Source organism: Corvus kubaryi, unplaced genomic scaffold (assembly GCF_017639235.1).
Source record: "Corvus kubaryi isolate FWS band 111438036 unplaced genomic scaffold, C.kubaryi_AGA036_p1.0 37249, whole genome shotgun sequence".
Classification (NCBI taxonomy): Eukaryota; Metazoa; Chordata; class Aves; order Passeriformes; family Corvidae; genus Corvus; species Corvus kubaryi.
The window spans coordinates 821451-838435 of NW_024581072.1; the positions used below are offsets into that span (position 1 = coordinate 821451).

General features: G+C 36.8%; 1 protein-coding gene across 4 annotated transcripts in view; it reads right to left on the reverse strand.

Annotated features, from left to right (window-relative positions):
• Window positions 1-1113: 1113 nt before the first annotated feature.
• Window positions 1114-16985, reverse strand: part of CDC42SE2 (CDC42 small effector 2) — an 83309-nt gene continuing 67437 nt past the window's right edge. For all 4 annotated transcript variants that reach the window (XM_042023404.1, XM_042023401.1, XM_042023402.1 and 1 more), the window contains 3 exons: window positions 8099-8200; window positions 3471-3588; window positions 1114-3049 (listed from right to left, as the gene is read on the reverse strand). In XM_042023404.1, the coding sequence (XP_041879338.1) occupies window positions 3490-3588; window positions 8099-8200 (201 nt within the window). In that variant the 3' untranslated portion in view covers window positions 1114-3049; window positions 3471-3489. The remainder of the gene's footprint in view (window positions 3050-3470; window positions 3589-8098; window positions 8201-16985) is intronic.

Below are 16985 nucleotides of genomic sequence, written 5' to 3' on the forward strand. Positions count from 1 at the left end.
GGTTGTTGTTTCTTGTGTTTGTTTGGTTGTTGTTTTGGGTGGTTTTTTTAAAATTCAGAAAGCTTTTCTATAGCCAGGTTAAGCTATCAGTGTTCCCCACAACAGATTATCCCTGATCCCATGACACTCACTCCCCACGCTTACTCTGAATAAGCATTAAGAAACTGATCCAGGTTGAAACTAACCAATTTGGTCATAAATCCCCAACCTTTACTATAGGTCACTATCCAATAGTCAGCTTTGCAGCCAAATCAGTGTCAGTGCTAGTACAGACTGTAAGGGTAAATAGATACGACCAGTCGAAATCAGCTTCACTGGTATGCCTTTGAAGTAATCCTACTAATCACTGGCAGAACTAGCACACAATTTTTAATAAGCTTTAATGTCAGTCATGCACTTACAGTGGAACATCTTGTCTTCAGGACATACCTTTGCAGACAGTTTTAAGTTTCTATAACCTCAGCATTTAAAAAAAGAACCCTTTGGTTGATTGGTATCTCATGGATTTATCTCCATCTTTATTTTCCTTTAGAACCTAATTTCTCTCTAGCTGCCTTTTTTCCTCACTGGCAATTTAATGGCCTTGGCATGAGCTAAAGAATTCATTAACAGTCTTTAGAAGAATTTGGCATGAAATTTAATGTAGTAAATTAGTGCTTAAGGAATAAACTTTGAGAGTGTCAAATATAAAAATGAATTGAGCCAAATACAGAGTAGGCAATATTGTGCCTTGCAGGTACTTTTAATGCAGATGAGCATATTATGGTGCTAAGTCTTCTACTGATCACCACAGTAAATCTGCATCACAATCAGGAAAGGTACACGCATATGAGTTGCAGTCAAAAGAAAAGATTTCTGAAGTATTTTTTAAGAAACTCTCCCTTCCTTGCAGAAGCCCCTGGCATGCATGTTAAATCAATGCAACAATAATACTGATAAAATTATGTTCTAATCCATTTTGCAACAAAAGGGTCAAATGACATGTAAAAACTCAAGCCTGCAAATTATTTATTGACACTAATAGGTTACTCTTTTCACCACAAGTTTGTCTGTAAGATGCTGTTTTTCTAATGCAAATACAAGTTGCGGAAAAAAAAAGGGTAGGCCACCAACTGAAAGAAAACATTTATTGAATCAAAGTCAATACTTTCCTTTTAATATCTACAAGCCAACACTGAACTGACTTTATTCAAGAATGAACACAATGTACAAAAAAAGTATGTCTGTTATAAAAATATGTCAATTTTTTTTTCCTGGCTATTGAGCTGAAAACATTTTGGCAAGTGCAAGATAGGTTTGGCAAGCAAATTTAAGCTGCTATTACCAATAACAAATATCAAATAATTTTGTAATAGTTTTGTAGTATATTTAAGAGTCATTGTTAAAGTGGCATTGGAAATGCTATCCCCTAAAAAAAGTATATCACTGCACCGCCATGTGTTTATGCATCCAGACAATTGAACATCTCATCAGGAATCAGTATCTTTATCAGTGAATACTATTCAACCTAATTTGAACTATTCAACCAGATAAGTGACATCTACCACTAAAATACAACCTAGGGAAGGTGAACTACCTCCATGGCTGTGTATTTTATGTGTTGCTTACAAACAGAGAGAGAAGATTAGGTAGGTTCATACATATTTAAGTCAACCAGACAGCTGTTGCAATGTGAAATCAGGGAAAGGATAGAAATAGAATAAAGGATCATTTATGACAACAGTCTACATGCGTCTTTGCATATAAAAATGAATTTGATTAGGCTCAGTTATGCCATATTTGTATGGATGGTTTGGGGTTTTTTATCACATAAAAATTTAATGTAACCAGGCCTCAAATAATTGACTTCTCTAAAACCACCAGCAAGGAGCAAAAAAAGGGACCATTTACAGAGATAATCTGAAAACAGTGCAATATTAAAATGCAGTTTCACAACATGTGAAAGAAACATGCTTTGGAACCTGAGCAAAAGGCATTTTACTGACTTAGTAAAAAGTCACCCTGTATGTTGTTTTGATTGGCACCTGTTCTGCCAGATTAGTATGTAGCTCTTAGCAACTTCCATGGCCCCTAAATATTTAGTACACAGAAACTGCCAACTACTTAGAAAGGTCTACTAAACTTTTCAGCCAATATTGCAGGCAGTCTGACATGCTGCTACTGGAAATGACCGGTACAGGTTAAAATTAAGAAAAATTGTAAAAAGAAAAAGAAGCAGCCAAACATGTTGCTCTTCTGTTAAATAGACTAAAGCGATTCCACAACACTTAGATACGGTACTACACTGCTTTACAGTCTGAAGGTCAGCTCTTTCAAAATAAATATACTGAACATTTACAACAAATGCCTTATGAATGCAAGCTCTCTCTTTATTATTTCAAGACCAATTGCGTAAAAACTAAAATAAAGACATAACTCTGAAGCAGCTAAGTTATAAGTCCTTTTTCAGAAACAGGCATGACTTGGTGCCACAGCAAAATTTTTCACATCTGCAGTAAGCAATTTTTTTTTTCTTTTAGCACCAAGCAGGCCACCATACAAAGCAACCTCACAAAGCATGCGGTCATCTACTCTGTTGATTTTGTATGAAATAATTATTTGTGCTTGCAGGTCTCAGACCTTTCAAAAATGAATGAACATTAGGTGATTGAAGACATTAGTGGAAACTCATTCATTTCTAAACTATTTGAGTGGAGAAAAGATTAAAAGACTAAAAAGCAACAGGATGTTGTGCATTAGTATTTCTGAGGAATGAGGAAAGCTAAGGTTGGTGCTTTAATTTGCCTTAACACAACTAAAAAGTGACAACCAATCCTAAACATGTAATCTACATCCATGATACTGGTAGAGGCCAATGCGTGCATGCCACTAAAAGGCACAGTCGGACCAATCTGATAAATGGCATCACCAGAGCAGAACAGCAACTTTTCACTGGACTAATCACAAAGGGTGAACAATGAGCCATCACTTCTCTTGTCATGAGCACAGAAAGCAGTCACCAAGGCAAAAGGGAGGACACGGGAAAGAAGATACAGGAACTCACATAAACCTAAAAGACAGAAAACACGCATTAAACCAAGTTTTGAGCATTCTGAGTGACCGGTTTCCAGCTGTAATACTGCTGTACATTGACTTAACACCATACATCTTATGGAAGCACTGCAAATGGTATCATAATCACATCACAAAATTCTTCTGAGATTTGTTTTACAACTAACTTCACCTGCAAAGATCAGTCTACAATATCATCTTGGTTAAAACATACTTAAGGACAGACTGATAGAGTCAGAACAATCTCCTGTCCATTCTGTGAAAAATTAACATTCTTACAAGATATCTAACTTTTTACTCAGAAGTTTTAAATTGGTCATCATAAAGACACAGGTTTTTATAGGGAGGTAATTATGAAGCAGTACGATTGTTCTTCCTACTGTTCTAACAGTGCCTAAAAAGTAGAGCACAATACTCACAGGAAAGGTATCCCCAAGGTTATCCTGCCTTTGTATCTACGAGCTGCATTTGAACATTTGCAGACATGCCACCTCCATAACCTCCCTTGGATTGCATCTGATTCTGAATTGAGCTGACCTGGACATAGAAAGAAAAAGGAGGGGAGAGGAAAGAAGAAAGACAGTGAGCTACGACATCTTCTTGCTTCTAATTTTATTTCTTTTCTAGGTTTAGTTTTCAAGTGCTCCTTTATTACCAGTAAAGCTACATTACTTCTGCATGAGGACATATGCACCAAAGGCTTGCTGAAATGTAACTTCGGCATGTAGCACAGTGGAAGAGATGGAAGAACTGGTGCTGAGGCAGAAGTTTTTCCTCTCTCCCAAAAAAACCTGGCTGATTCAGGGTTTCACTGACCCACTTGATTAATCAAAAACAAAAAAAAAAATCAAGTCTCTTACTGGCATGGACTCCACCTGATAAACTATAATTTATTGTTATAAATATAAAATTCTTGTTATATGGAAAATGTTCTTTGGCAAGTATGATACACCAGAGAAGTTAACATCATTATGTTAAAAGTATAATAGACAACTTACAAATATCGGTATGTCTAATTTCAGATCATTAAAACAGGGCTAAACTAGGATTTTCTAAATCAAAAAGAACCTTTTGGTTTGTGGAATGTTTTTGATTTATCTATTTATGTAACAACATACAATGCTTTCCTTAATTGACACTGTTCCTTTAAATGGAGGGCATTTGTTGTTCAAACCATAGTAATTCTCAACTTCCCTGAACATAGCTGATTTGATGGTATTTTTAGCCTCATGCAAATAAATACATAAAGACACATGCTTTGTGCCCCCCGTTTCCAAGACATGCACATCCTGCTATGACTTTCACTGCCTCTATCACCAAAAAGAAAAGGAGCCCATAGCTCTTTCCTGCTTGTGTTGCATGAGTCAAAATAATCATGTCCAAGTGCCTGCAGGAAGACAGCTCGAATCTTAAAGGTTTGGCCCTTTTTTTCTCTGCATCCCAGAGCATACATAACAACTACACAATGAGCGGAAAATAACATTCATTCAAGGCTATGCCTGCAGGGCACCACTTGCAATTATTTCATCTACGCTCCTCCTCCACAGAGACCTAAAAACATCACTGGAAAGCTGTATTAAAACAGCACAGGAGAAATATTTCCAAGCAGCTTGCATGATATTTTCCCTGTCTACAAAGGAAAAAGAAGTACGCTTTTTTTCGCCAGCAAGCAAAACACATGCACACGTACAAAATGAATCAGCAAACTCATTCTTCCACACAGTTTTTCAAACTTATGTGACAAAAGAGCCTGTTGTTTTGATCTTTATCTTCAGCAATATGGCATTTAGAAGGCTATGCAAAAGATTGTTTTTATTTATTTAAGCAGTGCAATGTAAAACCATTTTATACTTTTGGCCTTTTGCTGAAATAAGTAATATAGCCACAGCAAAGCAATATTACAATCTCATTTTTCTCCAGGGAAAAGTGTTCAGAGCCAATTTTGTAGTGCATCTGACATCAAAGACTACAAGCTCAGTAAAAGAGTGTGCAGAAGTGCACGGGGACGTATTTAAGAACTTCCACATTTTACCAAGCTGCTCATCTTCTTTACCAAGCATCTTTTGTTGCCAACTGAAAAAAACGAAGTTTGAATTCAATACTTTTTTCCTCAGAAAATAATTAATATACATGTAAATGCATTCAGAAGAGTGACTATAGGATGCTGTTAATTTTATCTGAATGAACTCTTACTCCAGTGAAAAGGAACTACGAAAACCTCCAGGCCACATCACCTTTCAGCCTGACAACTTGCTCGCAAGACTTGATAATTCTGGAGAGCAGCAAATCAACAAAAATTGCAAGGTTAAGGTGTAAATTTTTAGGAGTTTTTTAAAGGTTAGAATAATTTCCCCGGGTCATGAGTCACACACGTAAGTGTTTGTGTTACTGCATAAGGAAGTATCAGGCTCAAACACAGAGACTGTTGCCCTTAAAACAGAATTCAACAAATGAAACTGGTCTGCATTAACAGTTCAGTGGCTATTTTGCATATGAAAACTTTGTAGGAGACATACAATGTTAAAATCGCTGAGCAAAAAAGGTCTAACATTTGTAGGCTTCCTCCTGAAGCACCGTCCTTCTGAGGCCGTTTGAGCAACAAGAACAAGCACTATGAAATGCAGTTTTTTCTTCTTTCCCAAAAAGGCCTTTCTTTGATGATACGTAACAGCAAGGTTCTTCTCTCTTATGTCTAATTTAGATGTGACTTAAAAGATTTTAAACATTTTGGAAGGGAAAGAGGATTGTACCCATTAAGGATCATGTCAACTGTTGTGCTGCTTATTTATCTCATTAAATTTCCTTATTTCCTTTTCTTTCCCTCCTTTTCAGAATTAAGAAATAGACCTTGATAGACCTTGAGAAAGAAAGATAGACCTTGAGAAAGAAAACAATGGGAAACTACAAGAAATACATGAAATCAAAGACCAAACTGAAGAATATAAAGAAGAAGAAGAAAGAGATTTCACTATGGATTATGAAAGCAAAATAGGGAAAAAAGGGATGGGAATGAAAAAGAAACAGTGCACAGAGGGCTCCTGCTGTTTAAGTATACCTTTGACAAAGGAGAAAGGCACTCTACAGAGAAGGCAAACAAAAAAGCAAAATATTCCAGAAATATTCTGAATAGTCAGAAAACTATTCAGTTGGAATCGTGAGGATTTATACAAATAATAATGCTGATGAAAAAAGGCACAGGGCAGATACAAAGTGAACAAAGAACCGAATTTAAATGGAAAAAAGTAATTAAATTGCAGGTATTCACCTAAGCTATCTAGAAGAAGGCGGCACTAAGAGGTTCCTGAAGGAATACAGTGTCCATACTATAAAGTAAATTATGCAGCAGAAAAACATATGAAGGTTAACACCATAATCCCAGAATTTACACTGCGAAAAATGAACATGGAGACCACCACAGAAGAGGCAGAAAATATGCAGTGTGAAAAAGTAGAGACTTGAGCTTCTGAAGCAGGGGGAGCAGGAATGATTATTTTTTACATACATACACTTTCTATCTAGGATCAGAAGAATTTCTCTGGTCACTGATGCAGCATGTTATCCAAACAACACCACCAACAACAAAGACAGAAAGAGCTACTTACAAGCATTCAAAATGAAAAAGTTTATGTAGAGAGACAATAATGATTATCTGCTATCTGGAGATAAATTGGGTATTATGCAAGACAAAGGTGAGGGCAAACAGGCAGAAAGTGAAAAAAATAAAGCTTCAGGCTACCTACACAAACCTCTCATGAGGCAGCTCAGCTGTGAGAATGAGGAAGCTTCCCACAGGAGAAACAACAAATATTTAAAAAGCAAAAGCTGTACTTCAAAAAAAAAAAAAAAATCAAACAAGCTGCTCACATTATTATCAGTTTATTATTTCAATTTACACTGGCTGTAAATATTAATGTACTATATCACATTAAATAAGTAACTGGCATTAACTAGGTTTTATCAAGTTGAATCTGTGTCTAGCCATTTAACTTGCTTACAGAGCTTTCAGTACAAATAATTTCCAGACTACCATGTTGTTTCTGGGAAAATGTAGTGTATTTTTTGATGTCAAATTTTCTAGCTTTGTCCTTCCCCTTTACACGCTGAGTTACTGAAGTTTTTGTCTGATCTCAATAAGACCAACTTAAACTAGTTGAAACTACGAACAACCTCCCTTCCCTACATTAAAACTGTCTTTTTTAGCTCTGATTCTACTTCTATTTAGCTCTGATACCTCTAACAGAGATTTTTGCTCTTTCTCAACAAGTATTTGTAATCTCCAAATATGATTTCCTTTAAAGATGATTATTGAAGTCAAGAAGTATTTTTTAATATGCATACAACCATTTTCTATATTTTGTATTATTCACCTTAGAAACAGATTGACATTTCACAGAAATTTGAAGCTGTATTTGAAGCTCTATTTCCATAAGCTCTTTTTCATTATCTATCTTAGCCTCTGTTTTTCACTTTCAGAGAGATAAAAATATTTATTGTTCCTATCTTCTACAGGAAGCCACAAAACCTTACCTGTGACACTGCTTGCTCTGGAAATAATTCACACTGCAAACAGGGCTACAGAATATACAAAAAGCTCAGCAACAACACCCAAAAATAAATTTGTGTGCACCATAAACTGAGGTAAGTTAGAGTTTTACATAAATTATATTTAGAACAGCTTGAGGCATTTAAGGGAAGAAATCTAGTCAACTATAATGCACTTGGAGTTTTCTACATAAAACCTGAGTATATTTTCAAGTATACATCTATTTTGGTTCATACATGTAATCAGAGTGATTTTTTAATTTAACAAGTATTCTGTATCATTTATAGAGCATCTAAAATGCTTTATCAGTAAATACAGGAATTAAAACAATTATATTCCATATTCTTGTATGCAAGTGTTTAGGACCTGGAATTAAAATGCTATCAGGTCATTCCTCAGATTCATTCTTATAGTGGAAGGACTCATTGCTTCAGCTACAATATACATATACAGTGTTCCTGTATTCTGTCTAGTATGAAATTATGTTCATCCACTCATGCTTACTGAATTCATTCCACTGAAGAGGTCTCCTGATCCTACATGAGCTGTATGAACGAAGTTTGTCGGCTCCCCAATCATGCTTCGATCAATCCGCCGTCGTCTTTTCTGAAAGGAAGGCAAAGAAAACATCTGAGATTCATTGAAAAGGCAAAACCAGTATGTGCCGTAAATGTAGAACTTAACCATCTATAGGATATTGCATATCCTATATTTGCATATAAGATCTTTCAAAAGACTCAAAAAACAGAGACCAAATTCTGAGGTTAACCCAAGACACTAGTATTACTGTAGTTTTTACTTAAGAGGATGTGTAGCAGACAAGCATGGACACCACTCCTAACATTTATGCCAACAGAACATTTGTAAATAACCTTACTGAATTCCACATTTATTAACTGGTATTTGCAATGTTTCATACAGTAACTTCTACCTGTATTTGTATTTAAATCATGGTGGGACAGATCATATTTGAGGCTTAGTCATTCAAAACAAGAATTAAGGATCAAAGCATGTTAGAATAGTCTATGAAACCACTAACTTAGGAAATTTCTGCTCGGCATGCCCTGATGTCACTATTTGTAATACACTTCATGGCTATGTCCAGAACAGTGCCTTGAGTTTGATCAGGGTTAGACACAGACGTATCTTTACCGAACTCTGAACCCACATACTCAAGATAAATTCCAGTCTGCATGATTCTTGACTGTGAGCTGAAGGGGTGCAGCGGAGTAGTAAGACAAAATGCCAGCTTAAGGACTCTTCTGATTCCTATCCCGTGCGACAGAAAGCAAGAATTGCCTAACCGCTGCTTCCCAATTTTCACAGCCACAGCTTCAGTTTTCAGCAATCTAATAACATGCAATCAAAAACATCAGAGGCAGTAAAGATCTTCTCTAATTGAAGCTGTTTTGGTTGCCTGCCTCCAGCTGAGCGTTGCATCTAAAGGACGAAAAAAAATAAAAGCCTCTCCTCATTTCTTAGGCCAGAGCTAGGGAGCTTACACAGAGCAATTCATGCAGTGTGTAGTCACTGTATGCCCATACTCTGAAAAATGCCTGTACTTGGGGAAAAAAAAAGCCACAAAACACAGTATCAGCCTCTCAGTTTAAGGCATATTGTACAAAGTAGAGTTTAACAGCTAACAAACTACTTGAGCTCAAGTGAAACCTTCCCATTACCTTAAAGTCCACTTAAGTCTCGTTTTTAATCATCTATTTCTAATTGCCCATGAGACTGTAAGACCACACAGACTCAAGACACGAAGGTACATGCCTCAAGTGGGGTAGCTACTATTCCAATAGCTACAGATGAAATCTTTATGAATCAGAGCCCACAACTACGAGAATACATCACAGGGTTTAGCCAGCAAGTACAAAACACATTTAATCCTGTCTTGCACCTTTTCCCTATTACAAAAACCAGATTTCAGTAGGTTTCAGTACCTTCTTGCATGCTATGAATAGCTGGGATGAGGAGGAACACATAAAATTCTGTAGAAACAGCTAAATACAATTATCTGATCTATGCTAAAACTACTAGTGAATTCTCTAATTCCAATGAACTTGACAAAATCAATCAAATAAAATAGTCCGGCTGTAAAAAAAGTTGCATTTCCACCACCTAGTACTGTAATATGCTGTGATGTTGACACAGAAAGATGATCTAGACAGCTGTATGAAAACACACTGCTCTAATTAAAACACTCAAAATTGTTTCACGTCTGCAGCAGTTGCCCCCTCCCCCTTTTTAAAAAATAGCAGCCAAATTTATATACCTAAACAATACATCCATGATCCATCTTCATTTTAGTAGAGTTTCGATGCAGAGAAGATGTAGACAAACCCAAACACTTTAGATTTTTCTTTTCTTGTTTATGAATTTTGCAGACAATTAAACTTTTTTCATGCAACTTATTTTACTCCTTAACTTGTTGCTAAGATCACTGGCATGCCAGTAACAGAGTGCTGGATCTTGTGAATGACTGTAAGTGATTCTCCACTAATCATCAGCTAGTCAACCAGTAACCACTATTTAAACTGCACTGCCATCAGACTATGTCCCTTATCTTAAGTGAGTTCCTCATCAGAGGCCATCAGCCTGTTTTCCCCTGACATGTGCCCAGTGACGTGAGCTCCATGGGCTATGGAACAGTATATAAATGCTATGCTATATTAAGACCACAAAACAGTTCACTGTGAAAGCAAATCAAAAATTGATTTGCCTTTTTTTTTCTGCAGGAGCACCCAGCTTGCATTTACATTACTGTTTTAGCTTGCATCCTGAGAATGCTTTTGAAGCAACTTTAACAGTTCCCACTTACCATGATTCAATTTTAATTTCAGACTAATCTTGGAGCGTACAAATCAGACTTTTTTTTGGATGAAGCTGAACTGGAAGACTAACTGATTCCCTCCCATTGCTAGCAGACCTTGAGACCAATGAAAAGGGTGAGCCAGGCTGGAGCAGATCACAAGACATCTAATGCACATCATGGCTCCCCAACAGCAACTGTTCTGCTCTCCTACATAGTTGCTCCTACTAGAATGTACTGTTCCTGTAGACACAGCCTCAGCCAGAATGTAAATGACCAATTAGAGGGTGTAAAGGGACATGGGGAGCACTGTAAAAAATCACCTCTTTATAAGGAATGTAACAGGTGAGAAAGTAGTAGGGGAACATGCCTGGAAAGATTAAAAAGCTTTTGCAGAGGACACCATAAATATCAGCTTTGCCCAGATTTTGTTTTGTAGTTGTATTTTCTGGGGCCTGTAAGAATACACACACAATACCACTGTTTTATAAACAGTGAGAATTAACACACAAGATTGATTCTTCAGTAAATTTAACTTGAAAGAAGCTGAGAAGCAGCACATTCATTTCCTGCTTGGGAAGAAATTAAATGTACAGTTCTACTCATTTCCCTCTATCATCTTCAGCTTTCCATGCTCTCTCCTAGTGCAGCTCACAAGCCTTCTTGCGTGACTGATTTGTTGTGGTGAAGAACTGATTTTGGTTGTGTTCTGGGAGTTAAAAGCATTGTGCTTGGGAAGTGGCCCCTGTCTTCTCCACGGCCACACAAGCTGTGGCTGATCAGCTGAGATAATCACGATGACTTTCAGGAGGGGAAGACATATAAAATACTTTGTGTTAAAAAGAAATAAAAAATGCTGACAGGGATCAGCAAAATTTAATCCCACTAGGCTTCACCCATACCTCAAACTGCTTGATACCACACCATAAATAACTACCCTTAGAATATATTTACACACTACCAACTTAGTAATGAGTAGTAATGCGATGTGACTACAAAGGTCATCTATAAAATATATGAATATTTATGACTCTAGTGCAAAGAACTTCTACATAAACACACACACGATTATTTGTACCACCTAAAGCTTTGTTTTCAAGATGTTTCTGACAGAACAAATACATGCCCCAACTTGGTCAGCCTAACTACAATGAGTCCTGTGTCCTGTATCTGCATTCCTTCTGGATTTTTTTCCTAGCAGGAGGGAAATAGAAGAAGGTTCATATTATGATTAGCTAACTTGACTGTTATCTTTCTTGATAGTTTAGGTCAAGTTACTAAAACATTTGGTACCAATGGACAAAGAAGTTTAAAATCTGTATTGAAGTATTTTTTTCCCCTTTGCCTTGTCCCAAAGCATTTCCCTTTTTACTAAGAGAGCAAGGGGTGACAAGGAGCACAACAAAGATGAGACGAGAGGAAAAGACCTGTAAAAGGATCCTGGAAGTGGAACATGAACTGCCATCACTTAATGGCTTTACTTAGTTTGTTCCCTCGACAAAAGCTGCAGAATTTGGATTGCAAAGCACATACCAGGCAATCTTCACACCATGAAAAGCAAAACTGATCTTGAAACTGAAGCAGAAGAGATGCAGGTCTGTGTGTTAAACGTCTGAGAGGAACGAAGTAGTCTGAAGACCCATCTAAGAAGCCTTGCTTTGAATGTGTACTAGATGCAATGAAACTGGATCGCATTTCAGTTACCACAGAAATGAAGTAAGAATTGTTCTTTTCTATTCTTAAACTTCAAGTGATGTTTTGCACCTACACTGGGTAGCATTTCCTTTGAAATACCAGATCAGAAATCAGAAAGCCTCCAATAGTTGCATCACACAAAATATTTTAACCCTTCAAGTTTCTCGAAACTTTAAACCATTTTAAACTTTTGCCTAAGAAGTTAAACTAATTATATCATGTGTTCAACCTGCCCTTCAGCAAAGCCACAAAAATTTCACTGAAACACTGTTTTTCATAGTTCTAAAAACTACTTATTGCAAGAATTCAAAACTGTAATTTGTTTCTTGAAACACACAATTGCCACTGATGAGTCCAGAGGTATGCAAAATTTCCTTTTTACTCCCCTCTATTTTTGGCTTTCAGGAAGTAAGTGATCCCTTTTCACTATCTCCAGATTTTGTCCAGAGGTTGGGCTGCGCTTCTTTAGCTCCAAGCCATTTCACAAGTGATGGCAACACTTCTGAATTAGGCAGGCTCTCTGCCTGTATGAACAAGACAAGTTCTGGAATTTTTTCTCCTTTGCATAGTCATGCACCCCTCTCTGCTCTTCATGAGAGGTCCTCTCAAAGAAAAAAGAAGGTAAGACATGCAGAATAACACCAATGTCTCAAACATATAAAAAAAAAATTAAGTGGTATCACTTAGATCTTAGGAGGCTGACAATTATTTTCCTGCTACAAGTTGAAGTTGCGAGTGAAGTCAACCAGAATCTCACATGAAGATATTCCAAAGTCAAGTGCCAACCTACATTTGCTGGGTATCAAAAGCAAAGGAATATGTTAAGCTCCTAAGAAGAGCATGTTCTGCTGGTTCTACACCAGATTTTTTTGAGATAGATGCTACAAACATATCAGAAATCCAAGTCTAAGTGAAATGTAAGTGAGACACAGCATTGCAAAGAACCCTACAACACAAGTCTGTGTGTATTTTATCTGCAGCAGGCAACCCTCAAATGAAAGTGGTATTGCAGGTGCAGATGAAGAATGTTTTCACAGTTACACTCCAAGCAGAAAGCAATACATGGTGGAAACTGAAGAAATTCAGAGGGGATGATGTGTTATTGTCATATTCTGAACATGAAATTCCTGAAAACAATGCTTCTTTATTAAAATTCACACATATGGCACTTTTCACCTACTGCCTACCCATTTAATTTATCTCCACTTTACAAAACGAGAAGAAGTGCCAACTCTTTTTTCCACACAGAAATATATCCAGCTCTGTGTTGTCCTGGCTTTTTATATCTTAGGACCTCAGTAAAGTAAACTGTAAGAAACCAGGCAACAGAATACCCACTGACCTTAGTGTCTACATGAGCAACAAATCAGGGGCAGGGTTGGATCTTTGCACCTCACATTCAGAATAACAAAACTTGGTATTTAAGTCACAAGTAGTAAATCCCTTTTTTAATCATTCTTGTCTAAAACTAGCACAGACACAGTTATGTTTCTATCGAAGACATTTTAAAAATTAATACTTACTAATATCATCAAGCTATCACAAGACAACTTTCCTACCGCCAACTTTTTAGCATTTACCCAAATGTTATGAGCGTAATTTTTAACAACTGTTTTATACATATTGCTTTATATATATAGCTTTATACATAGATATAGTTTTATACAAATAGCTACATATACATATAGCTTATTTCATATGTAATAAAAATACATTGCACACACCATATTTCTGTATTACTTAAGTTATATTAACATATCATGCATTTCAAGGCATTTTTTCCATCATTCCATATTTATCTGTGTTCCAAAAAGTGTAGGGCACAGTACAATATATTAGAAAGGATGTAACATGCTGATCTGATCTATCTCGTCTGATTTCGTGCAATATGTTTCCACTCAGATCCAGATCAACTTGAAGTGTTCCATACATAAAATGCCAAGTGATACACCTTCCTTTTTTAAGTCTTCTCTTTCATTTTAACTATCTGTAGAAGAGGAACTTTTGTTCAAATCTGTCGTAATTTCCCCTTATTCTTCAAGACACTATTATTGTTCATGACATATTATTCTGGCTTGATATATAATCAGGAAAAAACAAAACTATGTACCGTACTTCGGCATCTCAACCGATACAGATTAAAAGCATCAGCTTTCAAGATTAATTTTCCAGTCTTGTGCCAGCTTCTTTTCTCATTTCAGACTATTAAAAAAATAAAATTAAAAGGAGTGCAGATTGTGCAGATCAAGGTATGAATAACACTCCACATTTGAATGGGTTATGGCAGGAACATCTGAGGCTTCACTGGGCCCCATTCACCTGCTAGGACTGTCTTCATGGAGTCAGCAGCAATACTTACTGTTGGCTGGCAGGCTCAGCAACCTTGCTAAATCAGAAGGTAACTCTTCCCCTTTTCTTTAAATGAATACTATCATAAAACAGGCTTATCTATCTTGGCAAATGCTAACCAAAGAATATTTAATTCCTCTCTGAAGCCTTATTCAAGACTTAATAAATCTACTGGCTAACTCCCTACAGGGGAACTCTCCCTGGTGAGCAGAGAACTGAATGATCCAGCTGTACGCTATAAAGAGCTGGTTTCTATAAAGAATGGGTTTCTGTCATCAGAGAATAATCACTTAACGTTTACTGCCTCCAGAAGTTTTCTTTTTTAAAAGCAAAAGGATGACAGTGCATTCATAAACAGTTGAAAGTTACACAGCTTTTATACTTGTCTTCACAACATGAGGGTCAATTTTGACTGCTCGCTCAGTCATTACAATCAAATACAGTAAGAAACAATTCACTCTCTGGTACTTCTTCGCAAGCTTGACTTTTAAGTAACAGTACGGTAATTAGAACATAATGAAATACAGTAACTTTTAACCACATCATCTAACCTTTTGTAACACAAGGCGAACTAGTGCTAATACATCTTTCCATACTAAACCAATCCAAATCCCAAACTTTCCTAAAACAAAATAAATCCCAGTAGAGTCACTACAACTGCCATTCCTGTGACAGGCAGGGGAAAATGCAAACAAGGAATATGCTCCTGGTTTTCCTCTGTATCTACCTGCTATGTTTTCATTATATTTTGTTTTCATGCTATATGGATGCACTATGAAGACACTGATAATATGGATATGATATGGATTTTTTTTCAAATTACATAGGAACTATCAGACTTACATAGAGTCTCACACCTACTGTGTTTGATGTTTCAGAAATAACCCTCAAACAGCAAGCCTTTTTTGGAGAATTTCTGTTACCACTTATTCTAGTGCTAATTTCACGATTACCCAATGCAAAAAGCAAACTCTTAATCTGCAAATTCACTCTTTGGTTCTTTATCACCAATCAAGATAGGTGTTTCCTATCTCTTCTGTGAGAACAAAGTGATATTTCAATGATAGAACTGTTGAAACAGAGCCATTTGCTAGCTTTGTATTCAAAAACTCAGCTGAAACTTCAAAAGCAGTGTAGGCCAAAGATAAAAAACATCCCAAGACAGAAATCTAAGGAAAGGATTTAATCAAAGTCAAGATAGTCAACCATTTCAAGATGAAGGACTTGGATATTTACAGGAGAAACTGAAATCCTCCCCTTTATTTTCCTTCTTTGACCTTTCATACTTTTTATATCTGCCCTGAAAAAATACCAGCAGCAAGAATCCCTCTGCTGTGGCACCCATCTGATCCTCCAGACAATAACACACAGGAAGGGCTAGGTACTTGCTCAGAATAGGAAGTATCAGATCACTCTGTAGAGGTAGTTTTCTCTCCTCCCACACACATGCTGTTATACTTCCAAAATAGTCTCGTGCACAGAACGTCTGCATGTATCTCAAGACAAACTGTGGTCTGAGTGATATGTCTGTGTTCCCAATACCGACCCATCAAAGTTGCCTAAAAATGTTGTAGTGTCTTTCATCAAACCCTACATAAGGGGGCTGTAGGGGCAAGGGTACCCCTTGCATTTGTTTTTGTGCATTGTGTGTTTAAAATACATTTCTCCACACTCTCCACCCTAATCAGGAACCTACTGATACATGTTAAAAACAACAAAAAGAATGTATGCATGTAAAGCTGGAAAGCTAACACCCATCTCTACCAACTAGATCATCAGGTAGCAAACTAACACTGTGAAACCAATGGCTGGATGAATAGGATCATCATAAAGCCAGTGTGATATTTTTGAAGAAGAAAGGTTGCACATTCCCTAAACATTTCCCTGAATATTGTGGTATTCTCATTTTTTCAGCTGTTTTAAATCTGTGAGTTTACACTGCAGAGGCCTAATTTATAGAATCTCTAAGTACTATATAAAAGTTGATGAAAAAGACACGATACAGACTAATGTTAAAATTCCAGTCAGCACTAGCATATGTTTAATGTTTCAGAATTTAATTCAATTTTTGAACCATAAAGTGACAATGACCATTTGAAGTGTAGGAGCCCACATACTCTCTGAATAAGCAAGAGTAGACTTATGAGTTTCAAATGCCTCACATCAAAACATCTCCCACACAGAAGGAACACAGAGAAGCACAACTAAGGTAATGCAAGATAAATAGAAATGCTAGACACTGCCTCCAAACCACTGAATTTCTGTGACAGATTTATTCTAAAGCAGTAACATGTGATATCTAAGCCCACCATAATCATGTTCTGAGTAATGCTGTGGTCTCCATCAGCCACAAGATACCAAAGCTGCTGCCTTCACTAAAACACATTTTTCTCAGTCTCCTATGTGGGCAGTCTTCAGCAGATTGTTTGAAGACTCCTGACTGATTAACGACCTTGCAAACTACAGCTTCATCAGAACAGAAGCAGGAGAAAACCTGCACAGGCTTTCACACCAGCTCTTAAGCAACAGAGGTTA